This window comes from Bufo gargarizans, chromosome 10 (assembly GCF_014858855.1).
Source record: "Bufo gargarizans isolate SCDJY-AF-19 chromosome 10, ASM1485885v1, whole genome shotgun sequence".
In the NCBI taxonomy this organism is placed as follows: Eukaryota; Metazoa; Chordata; class Amphibia; order Anura; family Bufonidae; genus Bufo; species Bufo gargarizans.
Window position 1 is genome coordinate 37049659 of NC_058089.1, and position 15434 is coordinate 37065092.

Here is a 15434-nt window from a genome sequence, read left to right on the forward strand (position 1 = left end):
CATCCCCATCGTGAAATCCCACCAGCATTTTCTTTTATTCAACATAGCTTCTCATAACTTCCAAATTGTCACCCTATCTTTTGGTCTCATCATAGCACCCAGGCCTTGAAACCTGTCACGGCGCTTATCCATTTCAGTGTTGTTGAGTTGATTCTATTTCTGGAGATCCTTCTAGTGTTTGGTTCAGTTTGATTGACAAACAGGAGATATCATCCTGCATCCCTGCTTTCTGGATCAAGTTCCAAGGCATGGTCTCAGACACCAAGTTAGCCAGGATTTACCTCCATGAAGACAAGACCATCTTTAATTTGGCATCTCTCGTCTTCTAAGAAATTTCTCCGTTGTTGCGTGCGGTTTCTGTGAAGGATGGTCTCAAATTATGAGGCTATCTCCTATGCTCAATATCCCACCTGCTCCTACAGCAGACCATTCTTGCCTGTTGGAACAAATCCCTGGCTTTTTTGGACAGGGCCATCTTCTTTTCCCCACAGGTTAGCAGGGATCTTCTCTGGTGGATCTCTTCTCATACCATTTATCTCAGGTATTCGTCTGCCATCTCCATTGGCTAGTTATATCAACGGGCATTGACCTTTTAGGTTGGAGAGCAGTGTTTAGCATTTTCACAATCCAAGGACAGTGATCAGAGTTAGAATCCTCACTGCCTATTAACACAATTTTTTCTCTGGACCTCCCTTCTCTAGGGTCATCTCGTCAGAATTCAGGCTAACAACACTACGGTGGTCACCTACTTGCACCAGGAACCATATAGCATTGAAAGAAGCATCCAAAGAAAAACATCCTAGCCCTTTCAGCGGTTGAAAGAAGCTGAATCCAAGAGAATACTCCATCCAGAGGTCTTCCTCCAGCTTTATCAGAGTTGGGGAACCTCAGATGTGGATCTCTTTGCATCTCGCCTGAACCACAAGGTTTGAGATTGTACCACCAGGGCTTGGGATTCTCTGGCTCTCATAGTAGACTTTTCTCCCCTTCTGTATTTTTTTTCTCCTCTTTTCCTGCCCCAGGTGCTCAAATGGGCCACAGCAGAAGGCATTATTCCAGACCTAGAGGCTTCACACCACCCTTAATGGCCTAGAATACCAACCTTGTGCATCTGCTCCCGGGTGCGCTATAGCCTATTCCTCTTCATCCCAAGGTCCGCTCTTCCATCCGTAAATAGAGTCTGTCATCCAAACTATGCTCAAGGCCGCTAAACCTTAGTTTGCAGACCTATTGCCACTGGTGCGAGTAATGATTCAGTTTCCATCCCTTGATGTTCTCAACACCAGTCTGGCTTGGAGTAAAGTACTTAGCCATGCTTCCTTAAAGAGCCAGATCTCCTCTCTAATCATTTTGTTCTAGTGCATTCCTAGGGGGTAGACTTTTTTTTGCGGGAGTTTTTATATTGTGCTTCCTCCCTACCACCATCTGGTTGAGCCTTTGGATATTCTCCTGGGTCAGGACTCTTTTCAGTCTTGCCCTTTTGATCCCCTGCATGGAAACACAAGAACGCGGTGCCTCGTTTAGTACCGTCAGATGCATTTTATAATGACAAATGGCAAATATTGCACTCACCTTTTGCTGTCACAACAGCTATATGCGTAGGATAGATGGTGTCTTGTATCAGTCATCGGTCTTCATTCGTACTGCTGCCCGCGTCCTAGACTAGTTGGAACTCCCAACTGGTGGCTTTAGGGATCTCAGAGGATAATGAAGAAAAAGCCTGATGAATCTTATGTATAACTAATACATATTACTGACCTGACAAAGGAGGCAGTTCGCCTGAAACGCATTTTTATAATAAAAATTGATTGAGTATACTTAGCCGTTGGTTGATTTTTCTGAATACAGAGTCACTAAAGATTCCTCCTGCTTTTTCTTTATTATCCTCTGCCTTTTGAACTCCTCTTTGAGATTCTGCTCTGGGTTCTTTCCTGGAAGGTCATGTTCCTTTGCGACCATCACTTCCATTCATGGTCTTTGCATTGGTCGCCTTGTCTTGCAGATTTTCTTTTCTGGCGTTTCAAAGTGGTGATATGCCTGGTTCCTTTTTTCCAAAAGCGATGTTGTCAGGGCGGTGTGTCTTTACCTTGCCTCTTTAGAATCTGTTGGGCAGTCTGATTCCACGTTTATGATACCTGAGGGACCCTGCAAGGGTCTTTTGGCCTCCATAGCTACCATTACTCACTGGATACAGTCTGTGATTGTAGAATCCCTTTGGTCTAAGGGAAAGATTACCCTTTCCTGGGTGACCACGCACTTTACTCGGACAGTGTGTGCTTACTGGTCGGTACCTTGTCATGCTTCTGTTTACCAGGTCTGCATAGGGGCCCCTTGGGCTTCTGTGTATACCTAATTTCAGACAGCTCCATACCATAGAATCCTGGGTCATAAGGTTCTCCAAGCGTCACAACATAAGTGCTTCACATCGCAGCTCCTTACTTTTTTGGGGCTTGTTCCCACTCTCTGGGACTGCTTTAGGATGGCTTTTGTCCCCCAATGACATTAATAAGAAAACTGGATTTTTGTACTTACTGTAAAATCCTTTTCTTCTTTGATTCATTAGAGGACACAGATTCCCCCCTCTGTTACGTTGCCTTGTTCCCAGGTCACTTTTTCCTAGTTGTTTTCTGTCTTTTTCCAAGAAGTGGGCCAAGGGTTGATTTTCTATGGGTGTTTATGTTTTTGTACTGCTTCGGGCGCAAATTGATTTACACAAAGTCGCTGGAAGGGAGCTGCCTAGTATCAGCCTCTTACTTGCATGGCCTATACCAGGGGTAGGCAACCTCCGGCTCTCCAGCTGTTGTGAAACTACAACTCCCAGTATGCATACTTGCTCTGCTCTTCTAAGAACTCCCATAGAAATGAATGGAGCATGCTGGGAATTGTAGTTTCACAACAGCTGAAGAGCCGCAGGTTGCTGATCCCTGGTCTATACCCATGGTGCTTTGTTCTCCAATGATTCCAACAAGAAGAGGATTCTATGGTAAGTACACAAATCCATTTTTGTCCTTGTGGTGCAGAAAGTAATAAATTGCCCCAGCAGTGAGTGTTTGATTTTTTAGGAAATCATAATAACAGCATAGGCCATTTATTTTCCCTCTAGATACTGTCACAGCGCCTGTACCCACCTCTGCCTTATCGCTAACATCCCAATATGAAGCAGAAGAAGATGAAAATAAGGCTGATGACAATCCATTAGACCGGTGGGATGAAGAAGACTGGGGAAGTCTTGAGGTAAAACAGTCACCTGTGATATTCTAGATTTGGCATGCTTTGTGATGTACTCAACCATATACATTTTGGATGTATGATGATATTCAGTGCCATTATTGACCTACCTTGAAATTGTTAAAACCTTTTTTTTTTTTTAGGATTCAGAACAGAACAAAGTACAGCCAGAGAGCGATGACTGGGACACAGACTGGGGCCAGGGTGCTAGTAAAAAGGCATCAGAGAAGACGGTAAAAGGGACTGTGATAAGTAAAGATGTACTTTTATTCTGTGTTGTGTATGGAACCAATGCTATGCAAGTCAGTAACTATTTACTGTTTCTAAAGCTGTGAGTCCATGCTGAATAAGCAATTTTGAAAGCTCTTTAAAGGGATTTTGCCAACTATGAAAGTTATTTCCTATCCACAGGATAGACGATAACTAACTGATCGGTGACGGGGTTCTCATGTTCCCATCCTGATGGAGCTGCAGGCCAACCATGTGCCCTGCCACTTCATTAATTTTCTATGAGACTGCTGGAGATAGCAATACAGCACTTGACCAGTGGTTGGACCCCCCCCCCCCCCCTCCGATCAATTATCGCCTTTCCTGTGGATCGGATATAACGTTCTTTGATACTTTGTACAACCCTTTAACTCCTAGACATAGGCACCATGCCGTACACTGATGGCACAGGTACAAACTACTTCATGCACTGCACTGGAAAGTGATCAAGCAGGCTCAGGAGCGTTACTTGCATCATCACCAGCAGGAGTCATCTGTAACCAACAGCCGACATGTAACCGTAATGCAGGAACACAATACAGATGAAGAAGTGGCGCTGCTTGTCTCAGGGAATCAGAAGAACACAGAGGAATAGGTAAGTATTATTTGTGTATTAGCAAAAGTAACGCATTTCTGGGCCGAACTAGCCCCTTCATTAGATTTAAATCAATGTTACAGATGACTGTTTGTTTGTTTTTTGTGCCCAGACATCATCGGACCATAGAAAGATTCAGAGGGTAACATATACACAGAAATAAGATTAATCGGATAAGATATGACAAAATAGAGGAAGTTATAAATTAGTTCACATGTTAAAATAGTGTTGTATATACGGTATTATAGAACTTTGATAAAAAAAAATATTATAATAAGGAAAAATATTAGATATGTTTTTGTTGCAATCACTTAAAAAAAGGAAATTAAATCGAATATATAAAGCTGAGTGTGTGTGTGTGTGTGTGTGTGTGTCCGCTAAAGGAATCTGCACTGTTGCTTTTACAATCACGAAATTTGGCACACAGGTGCATCAGGTGTCGGGGAAGATTTTAGACCAGGTCTCAGCTCTCTAGGACGTACCGTACCATTAGCCAATAGAAGCTTGGTCACATGACCCTTATCAGCCAATTGAAGCTCGCAGGCTGTTAGCCTCTACATACACAGTTTTACTCCAGGTTTCCATAACAACCCAGCCATTTCTCTTCACTGCTGTAGGTGAGCTTTAAAGGAAATCTGTCACCAGGATAATCGCTATTGAAGTAAAGCCATGGCCTAATAGCACTTAGTACCTTATAAATAAATAAATGTTTTTACCCTCTGAAAATCCAGTTTATTTGGTATGCAAATGAGCCAGTAAGGTGCCCAGAGGGGCGTCACTCTTGCAGGAAGGAGCCCAGACACGCCCCGTGCCACAATGTGTCCACCCCCAAAAGACAAACTTAAAACCCCGCCCCCAGGTCCCGCTAAGCCACGCCCTTGATCTGGTTAGGCCTCGCCCCCTCCCACTTCTCAGCCAACGGGGATTGAAAAAATGAATGTAAAAATCTACTTCTGTCAGCTGCAGAGGTGGGAGGGAGGGTGACTTTCCCTGCAGCTCACACTCAGACAGCACAGTGCTGCTGTGTTAGAGTGAGCTGTTCAAAAGGACACGCCCCCGATCCAGTTAGGCCACGCCCCCTCTCAACCCTCAGCTGACAAGGATTGAAAAATTTAAGTTAAAAATCAACTTCTAGGTCCCACTAAGCCACGCCATGATCTGGTTAGGCCACGCCCCCTCCCATTCCGCCGACAGGGATTGAAAAAATAAAGATAAAAATCTACTTTTGTTAGCTGCAGGGGTGTGAGGGACGGTAACTTTCTTCCTGCAGCTCACACTCAGACTGTACAGTGCTGCTGCCTGAGAGTGAGCTGTTCAAAAGGACATCCTTGTGGCTGTCCAGACCCTGGAGGTCACAGTTAAGGGGATGGTCAGCTATGGAAGTCAGTGTTAAGGGGCAGATTGCTGTAAAGGCCACTGTTAAGGGGCGGGCCCCTGTGGAGGTCACTGTCAAGGGAGTGGTGTGCTGTGAAATTCACTATTAAAGAGGAAGGCTGCTGTAAAGGTCAAAGTTAAGGGGGTGGGCTGCTGTAGAAGTCCAATTTTAAGGGATGGATGGGGCACTGGTGGGGGGGCTGTTGAGGTCACTGTTAAGGGGGCAGGGTGCTGTAGATGTCACTGTTAAAGTGGATAGTGTTTATCTTTTAATGACACACACAAACATTAAATTAAATAGATTAAATATACCCGAGCGAAGTCAGGTCCTTCAGCTAGTTAAAAATAAAAGCAATGAAAATAATATAAAATTAAGTAAACCATAAACCACGAAATACAACATATTATTGCAAAGGATATAGTACTTGCAAGTGGAGGTAATATGTTGTCTACATGGAATTCTCTGATATGGTCACTAGAGGGCACCAGAGTCTTGAGAAATAGGAGGAGAAGAAATATTACATTTGTTGCAATATTTATCATATATCAATGAGCAGTTTCTACCTTAGATAAAAGAAGAGAAAAAGTATATATGATTTGAGGCCCTAAAACGGAGAGTATTCTGGATCTATAAACTTTGTACTATCAATCTATCTCAATTAAGTAATGGAAACAATCTCTTAAGAAATAGGTTAAACAACAATTAGGAAATACCTTTTAATAATTATAAACGATACTAATAATTTATTTAATAATATTTGTATTATTTTTTCTTCTTCTTTTAAATCTACGGTAGAAACAGTTTCATACAGATAGATCACATTTGTTGCAATATGTATTCTTTCTTTTTCCCAGGACTCTTATGCCCTCTAGTGACCATATCAGGGAATTGAATTTAGACAATATATTACCTGTACTTGCAAGTACTAAATTATTTGCATTCATAGGTTGTATGGTTTACTTAATTTTAGATTATTATGATTGCAAGAAAAACAAATCTAGCATTTTCCTTATTCGGTTTTTATCAAGGTTCCTTGTATATACAGTGATTTTAAAAGTATTCATACTTTCTCATCCGTCTCATTGGGGGGGGGGGGGGGGGAAGGGGGGCACAGGCTTGACCATGGGTATAGCTGTTGCCGCTAGGAGGTGGACACTAAGCACACAAAGTGTAAGCTCCACTCTCTTCAGCTATATCCTTCCTACAGGGACTAAGCTAAATCAGTTTTAGCTTTGAGTCTGTAGGAGGCAGACCTCCTTGCGTTACAGGTCTGCTGTTTTTTTCTTTTTTCTAGCGGGAGTTTCAGGCAGTCTGTAAAACTGCTTGCACTTCTATTCCAGGGGGTCACCCAAACCCCCTTCTCCTTTCCGTGCTCCAGAAGAAAAGGAGGATCAGAGGTTCCTGTAAAAACCTCTGTATCCCACCAGTGTGCGGATCAACACAGCTGTCCACGCCGCAAGTCCACTCTGTTCCAGTGTAGCGTCCCTCACCAAGGGGCCACACACCGAAGAAGGTGGTGATCCGGCTAGAGCCAGGGGGGCAGAAGACGCCACACAGGTGAGTATAAAAATAAAATAAAATTTGTTTTAGTTTTGGAGACTGACCCATAGTGCCCCCCTTCCAGTACCCTCTCCTCCCCACTTGTTATGGTCCCCATGGGGCTGGTCCCTCCTGGGGGTAGGTCCATGTTATTTGGCAATGAGAGCCCTTTAAATGTTCAAATGGCACCTGGGGGCGTCTGGTTTCCAGGGCCAGCGTGCAGGGCTCAGAGGGTTGCTCCTGCTGTATGGCCGCACGCCGCAGCGCGTCCTCTGAGCCCCGCTACCAGGTTCAGCAGGGTTCCGAGGCCGATGGGGCCATAATAAAAAAAAAAATCACGGGTGGACAGCACTCCTAAGTAAACATGCTGCGGGTGCTCGTCTCCAAGGGAGGTGGTAAAAGGCCCCCCAATATTAATAACTTGTGGATGTCCAAAGGAAAAAAAAATGGAGACAGCACGTCCAAAAAGGTGAGTTTTAATTCCAGATGCAACGTTTCGGCTTAGTGATAGCCTTTGTCAAGCATACATAAACACCAGAGGGTGGGGGCCATAATTAATTGAGGCCCTGGCTTTTGTGTAGCCTGCCTCCCCGCGACCGCACATCCCACTGAGGATGTTGAGGATCCCTGCACCGTCATCTGCCAGCTTGGGTTTTTCCTTTTTAGAAGGTTAAGTCGCTCGCACAAGTGTTTCCCCAACCACCAGGAGTTTGATTCCTCTCTCTCCAAGGAGTGGAATTTCCCTGATAGACGTTTTACCTTGCCAAAATGCTTGAATGTCCTTTATCCTTTTCCGGAGGATTTGACTAAGAAATGGTCGTCCTCACCTATAGTGGACCTGTCAGTTTCCCGCTTGGCTAAACGTACTACCTTGCCAATGGCGGATGGGACTTCTTTTTCTGATATCAAAGATAAGAAGTTGGAAGCATTTGCAAAATCCTTTGAAGCAGTGGGCACAGCGCTGCAGCCGGTATTTGCCTCTACATGGGTGAGCAAGGCTATGGGGGAGTGGGTAAGTAATCTACTCTGGGGTCTCGACTCGTGGGAACTTGCAGATGTGGCCCTGCAGCTCTCGCATGCCAGTGCGGCCAGGCTGATGGCTCGCTCGTCAGCCCTGTTGGTGGCTATTTGCCGTACCCTATGGCTCTCCTGCTGGGCGGCAATTAATGCTTTAAAGTGGACCCTCATGGCGCCCCCCCCCCTTTACCGGCAGCAGACTTTTTGGTAAGCGCCTGGATGAGATCATTTCGAACGCTACAGGTTGTAAGAGCACACATTTACCACAGAACAGGGGTGGTCTAATAGGTCAAAAAAGTGGATTTCTTTTTTTTCGTCCCTTTCGGGGTTTTTCCAGCCCCAAGAGGGCGTTTGACAAGTCGGCCACGGGTCGGAAGCGCAAAACTTACTTCAAGCCGCGCCCTTCCTGGCGTTTCTGTCAACGGGGCTCAAAGTCCTTTAACCTGAAGAGCTCCGGAGCATGACGGGCGGCTCCCGGCGCCCTCCATTCGGGTGGGCGGTGGCTTATTTTGTTTCGGCATGTTTGGCTGGCTCACGTCTCAGATGTGTGGGTGAGCAAGGTCATTGCAGAGGGCAATGCAGGTGCTGACATGATTATCCACGGCGCATGCGCGATATTTTGGGCGCAACAAACACATTACGCCGGTGATGAGCACTGAATAAATTAGCAGTGGGGCGGTGCTGGGCTCCGAGATAATGGGCGCAGCTGGGCTCCAATGGCAGAAGGGACAGCCCCATGGGCTCCTTATCAAGGTAATATATGATTAAAAGCTATTTTCTAGACAAATGAAAAGACAAAGGGCTGTAATACTAGTATATTTTAATGTAAATCGTGGAGACTGATGTGGTGATGTTAATAGCTCAGTAAGTGAAATCCAGGTGACAATGTCCCTTTAAGGGCCTTTTCGGGTCTGTGTGGTTCTGGGTTTGTACATAGTGTGATTTTCTTGTGTCTGGCTTCTCCTACTGCTTTTGCAATAACTGATTTAAAGAGGACCTTTCACATGGAAAAACAATGTGAACTAAGCATACAGACATGGAGAGTGGCGCCCGGGGATCTCACTGCACTTACTATTATCCCCGGGCGCCACTCCGTTCTCCCGTTATAGGCTCCGGTACCTTTGCTCTGTAAGTTATAGTAGGCAGTGTCTGCCCTTGTCCTGTGGGCGTCTCCTTCTCCTAGGCTGCGGCGCTGGCCAATCGCAGCGCAGAGCTCACAGCCTGGCCACTGACCCTATTTTAAACTCTATATGCTAATAGAGAGTGATGGTCTGAGTTGGCAGAGACCAGCGATCTCTTCTCCCTAGACAGACTTTATAGCATCAGTCTGACACTGCCCAATAATAGTGGACACCCTCAGAGTAACGCAGAAGCCCAGTTAAACCATTGCTATCCATTAGCATATAGGGCACTTATTTGGATTGGGGGACATAAAAAGAAAATGGAAAAAAAATACTATTTTCAGGGTAAGGGCGCAAATTGCGGATCCGCAAAACATGGATGGCGCCCGTGTACATTCCACAATTTACGGAACGGGCGGCCCATTATAGAAATGCCTATTCTTGTCCGCAAGAATAGGACATGCTCTATTGTTTTTGTGGGGTCGCGGAACGGAACAACAGATAACACACCGTGTGTCATGTCTGCATGTTTTGCGGCCCCGTTGAAATGAATGGGTCCGCACCCATTACGCAAAATTGCGGAATGGAAGCGGACCCATTCATATGGTCTTGTGAATGAGCCCTAACAGTGGAATTAGGACAGGTAAACGGTTATTATTTTTGAAAACTCATGACCGGGTTCTACAGGATGGCAGAGGTGTCCTGAGCCTTTAGGGTGACGAGCTTCTTGTGGAGTATTCCTCTGTAATACAGCAACTCATAAATGTAATCTGCTCATGTGTATGAGGCTTTACTCCATGTATTTGTATCAACACTCCCCATTTCTCAACTTTCTCTACTTACTGTTCTGACATGTACTGCAAGTGACCCGCACTAGGTGTATAGTGTGAACTAGATCTCATCTGTACCGTGAATTTCTTTTGTTTCCCCATATGGTATATGAGCCCTAGCATTCAGTGGCCTGTGTTCACACAGAATTACCTATGGCCATGTATTCAAACCATCTGAGGCAGAAATTCTAAAGTCATAAAGTCTGAAACTTGGATATTTGTTGTGGATGTGCCACAGGCTGTGGACACGGATTACTCCTAGTGTTGTACAATGGGGCAAATCTCTGACAATAGTGAACAGGCTTTAGATTTCAAAATCCACTTTGAATTCAATATTGTAGCTAATATTGATTGCAGCTACATATGTATGCAATCAAAACCACCCTATTAGTTTGCATTAAAGGGGTTATCCAACACTAACAAATGCCCCCATGTGTCTGGCTCCCCGTTCCCTACGCAGCTCCTGGTCCCCGCACCCCTGCAGCTGCATCTCCCCGTGTGTGGATGAAAACAAAGGCAGGCGCTGGCAGGGACGAGCCTCCCTAGCATCGCAGGTGACGCTAGGTAGGCTCTTCCCCCATCACCGCCTGCCATTGGCTAATACAACCAACCCCCCCCCCCCCTCCCAACACCAGATGTTTTTATCCGCGCATGGGGAGAAGGGGGTGCGGGGACCAGGAGCGGCACAGGGAGCCAGGTAACTAGAATTAGTGTGAGGGGGCCATTTGTTAGTGTCGGATAACCCCTTTAATCCTAGCAGAATCCTAAATGTGTGAACACTGCCTCCTAGTGTATCCCTGCTTGACCTCTTCTCATGTTGTGCTGTACATTGGGCCAGCAGTTTGTGCACACTGCCATACGTATATAGTGATGGTACGCCCTTCAGGGCTGAGCTATCAGTACATGTGTCAAATGTAACATATAGCTACATTGGCTGGGATCAGTGAAAATGCCGATCATTTAACCCCTTAGATGCCATGGTCAACAGTGACCACTGTACTGCGTTAGTGTATTCTTATGATTTTTCCTAGCTATGCTACCCTCATAAGGTAGTGCATAGTCTGATGACATATCCACTTTTATTTTCCAATCTTAAAGGGGTTGTCTGGGTTCAGAGCTGAACCCGGACATACCCATAATTTCACCCAGGCAGCCCCCCTAATGTTAGCATTGGATCGCTCAGGGCAAGGGCTCTTTTATTTACAATAACACATGAAATGCTCCGATGCTCAAGTCAGGGGGGCTGCCTGGGGGAAAATGGGGATATGTCCGGGTTCAGCTCTGAACACTGACAACCCCTTTAAGATAAAAAAAAAAAAAAAAAAAAAGGAATGAAAAAACAACTAATGCAAGAGCAAATACAATATGAGATGAGAGCTGGAATCAGGAACTTCTTGGCACTAGTTTGTATATATAATATATATTATATTCTCCACCATTGTGTGTGTCGGTCAATATGAGCTAGCCATCACCATGACTTTGTGTAGTACTTTATTTTTAGTTGCATTTGTCTTGGCTTCCCCACTCAGGTTTCGCATACGTCATTGAAAAACAAAAATACAGGGACAGATCATAGACTTGTGGATACCAGGAACTCTCCAGCTTCTGAGGACAACTGGGGATGGGAAGATGCTTTTCAGCCTGTTTCCCAGAGCAAAGCCCGGACCCAGTCCAACTTCTCTCCACCTGAGGGCACACGGCCCGCCAGTGAATACAACTGGGGCACTACAGACGGGAGTGGGAAACATGTGGACTTCTTCTCTGTTGCTTCAGAGAAAGACGGCCAGGTAAGGGAGTGTTTTAGAATTTGTGCACTCCATACTCCCCCCCTATACCATCCTATTATCTTTAGGACCCATTCACTGCTGTGCGAACTCTGCATTGCAGTGCAGACACATTGCGCCAGATTTATCATGACTCTGACAGCTCACTCCACTTTCACATATGGCTAAAGTCAGTTTTAGCCAAGTCAGATTTATGATCGGCCCTTTAAGACTGTAATAAATGTGGTTTGACGGTAGCAGTTTATCCGTCAGTAAGCAGCTTTACAAAAGTCGCACATCTTTACGAAAAAGTCGCACGTTTTTATGAAAAAGTCGCATGTTCTATTAAAAAGTCTCATAAGATAAGCATGGCCCTCACTAAAGTGAAATTGTGACTTTTTTGCGACTTTTTAAATAGCCTCAATAGTAAATCTGTCTAGAGATTCATTTACATAAGAAAACACGCCAACTTTCAGAAAACTGGCGAGCATAGTGCAGAGCAGAAAAAAGTCGCAAATTTGTGCGCAGTTTAAGCGATTGCGCAAAAATGTGCGACTTTTTCACTCCATTATTCTGACTTGAGCTAATGATAAATCTGGCCCATTGCCTTCAATGACTCCGTGATCTGCAAGATACAGCAAAAGATAGGACATCCTATCTTTTGCAGAGCGGAGGCATGTACCCCCAAGCCCATGGAAACACGGGTCCTTTGGAACATCGCTTTGCTTTGAAGCCAGCAGCATTCTTCTCCAGGTTAGAGCCTATGAAAACTCTTCTATTTGGGATATGTACTACGTAGACTCAAAATACATGTTGCATACATCTTAGGTGGGCTATTTACTTTTTATACAGTCTACATAAAAAAAAAACTGGTGTAAAGGTATTTTTCATAGGAGGAGATTTATTAAAGAGGTCGTCCCACGAAAAATATTCTACATTTTCAAAACCAGCACATGTATCTGAGTACATTTGTTATTGCATGTAATTAAAGGGAACCTGTCACCACGATTTTGTGTATAGAGCTGAGGACATGGGTTGCTAGATGGCCACTAGCACATCCGCAATACCCAGTCCCCATAGCTCTGTGTGCTTTTATTGTGTAAGAAAACCGATTTGATACATATGCAAATTAACCTGAGATGAGTCCTGTATGTGAGATGAGTCAGGGACAGGACTCATCTCAGGTTAATTTGCCGATGTATTAAATCGTTTTTTTTACACAATAAAAGCACACAGAGCTATGGGGACTGGGTATTGCGGACGTGCTAGCGGCCATCTAGCAACCCATGTCCTCAGCTCTATACACAAAATCCTGGTATGGGATTTATACACATGCTCTCTGGTATGGGATTGCAACTGAATGGAATGCATTTTGGAGCGCTCCATTCTGTTCAGTTTTGTCCCCATTGACAATTAATGGGGACAAAACTGAAGCGTTTTTTCCTGGTATTGAGCCCCTATGACGGATCTCAATACCGGAAAACTAAAACGCTAGTGTGAAAGTAGCCTTACAGGAATTACACTTGTCTCCTTTGTTTCTTCTGACCAGTATATGATAGATATAAGCTATGCTCCATGTCATATACTGGCTTACAGTGTTTCTTGATTTCTGCCTTATAGAAGTTGACCCATACCTTATAATGCCGTGTGCATGTTCAGCGAGTTTCACACGAGCTTGTTTGGTCCATGTGCCAGCTGCATTTCCTTCTGCTCTTCTGACCACAGGTGAGCTGTACTGTACTCTTGGCATTATTAGAATACAGTACAGTAGACCTGCAGTCAGACGGGAACTCATAGCATTATAAATCATAATGATGCTGTGAGGTCGGGTTAGAGGAGCAGTGTTCGGTCCAGAAACCTACCCATCAAACTGAGCATATTTCCTGGAACAAACACGCTTGTGTGAAACTGGCACTCTGTAAAGTTGTATAAATTCTTAAACTTTAAAGCGGACCTGTCACAATAAAATTCAATGCAATCTGAAAGCACCATGTTATAGAGCAGGATGGACTGAGTAGATTGATATATAGTTTTAGGGGAAAAGATTCAGTAAAACTTGTAATTTATACATTAATATCCTTGCTTTTTTCACTTCCTGTGAGCAGCTATTGGTAAAGGAGGGAGGAGTTATCAGTGACTAACAGCTATCTCTGTATGCACAATGTGTCAATCACTGATAACCCCTCCTTCCTGTACTGATAGCTGTTCACAGGAGGTAGAAAAAGCGGAGATTTAAAAGTATAGATCTTAGGTTTTACTGAATCTTTTCCCCAAAAATAAAATAAAAAATTATATATATGTATAATATATATATATATATATATATACATATATACATATATACACACACACACACACACATCTTCCCTGTGCTTCCTATTCTATAGCATGGTGCTTTCAGATTGAATTGCAGTTTGTGGTGACAGGTCCGCTTTAACGATCGGATAAGACTTGGGGTACATTCACCCGTATTATTTTTTCCACATCCGTTCCACATTTTGCAGAATAGAAGCGGACCCATTCATTCCTATGGGTGAATAAAATGTGCGGACAATATCCACTGTGTTGTCCGCATCCGTGTCTCCGCATTTCTATTCAGCAAAAATATGAAGCATGTCCTACTATTGTCCACAGCACCAATCAAGTCAATGGATCAGCAAATTGCGGATGACATACAGAATGGTTTCCGTATGTCATCCGTTTTTTGCGGACCGTAAAAAAAACCGAAGACATACAGAACACAAACTGAAGTAATTTGTCCGCAAAATGCAGACACACGGTTCCGTTATTTGCAGACCACAAAACGGAAAGGATTACACACGGTCGTGTGAATGTACCCTTAAGGTGGCCAATACACAAAGATTAAAGTTGGCCGGAATGGCAGATTTCAACCATTCTGGCTGAATGTTATTTGAAATATAGACAACGGCAAACTCTTATCGGCCAAAAATGTAATCCGCTGTCCTGGAAAACTTTACCATTCATCATCCAAAACTGCATGTTGATGGCATGATGGATTTTTTCCCAACACTTGCCATTTTACTCAAGCACCAAGGAGTTTGTTTTTATTAAAAACGGATTCCTTGGTCGGGCAGTTTAGTTGGTGGGATCGTTCGAACAGAACCATCCCATGGACGACTGATTATGATGGTTTGCATTCTGGCCAATCTCAAATGTATGACCAGCTTTAGGCCCCATTCACACATACGCAATTTCGTTCCGCATTTTGCGGAACGGAATTGTAGACCCATTAATTTCATTGTGCGACACGGATACAGAATTGCGGACCAGCACTTCCGGGTCCGCAATTCCGTTCCCGAAAAAAATAGAACATGTCCTATTCTATTAGTGTCGGTGATGTGCGGTCTGCAAAATGCGGAACGCACATTACCGGTGTCCGTGTTTTGCGGATTTGCAAAACACGCTACGGATGTGTGAATGGGGGGGGGGGGGGGCGCACCAAATGGTGTGTACACACAGTGGATTTTGTTGCTGAAAAGCTGCACATTAGACGTAGTGTCATTCTTTGCATTGCAAAGCATGACATCCGCTGAATAAATTGACATGCTGCACATTTCAAAGCCGTAGATTTTCTGCAGCTTGTGGACGAGAATTCAGAATTCGTGATTCGCTGCACAAAAATACACATCTAATCAGTCCTGTGAGCCCAGCCTTACAGTATGTTCACACGGTTAAAAT

The 15434-nt window shown here is 44.3% G+C and overlaps 1 protein-coding gene across 2 annotated transcripts in view; it reads left to right on the top strand.

The window, feature by feature from the left end:
- The window catches only part of SCYL1 (SCY1 like pseudokinase 1), a 73682-nt gene that overhangs the window by 54309 nt on the left and 3939 nt on the right, over nt 1-15434 (top strand). For both annotated transcript variants that reach the window (XM_044270781.1, XM_044270782.1), the window contains exons 14-16: nt 3104-3234; nt 3372-3461; nt 11502-11759. In XM_044270781.1, the coding sequence (XP_044126716.1) occupies nt 3104-3234; nt 3372-3461; nt 11502-11759 (479 nt within the window). The remainder of the gene's footprint in view (nt 1-3103; nt 3235-3371; nt 3462-11501; nt 11760-15434) is intronic.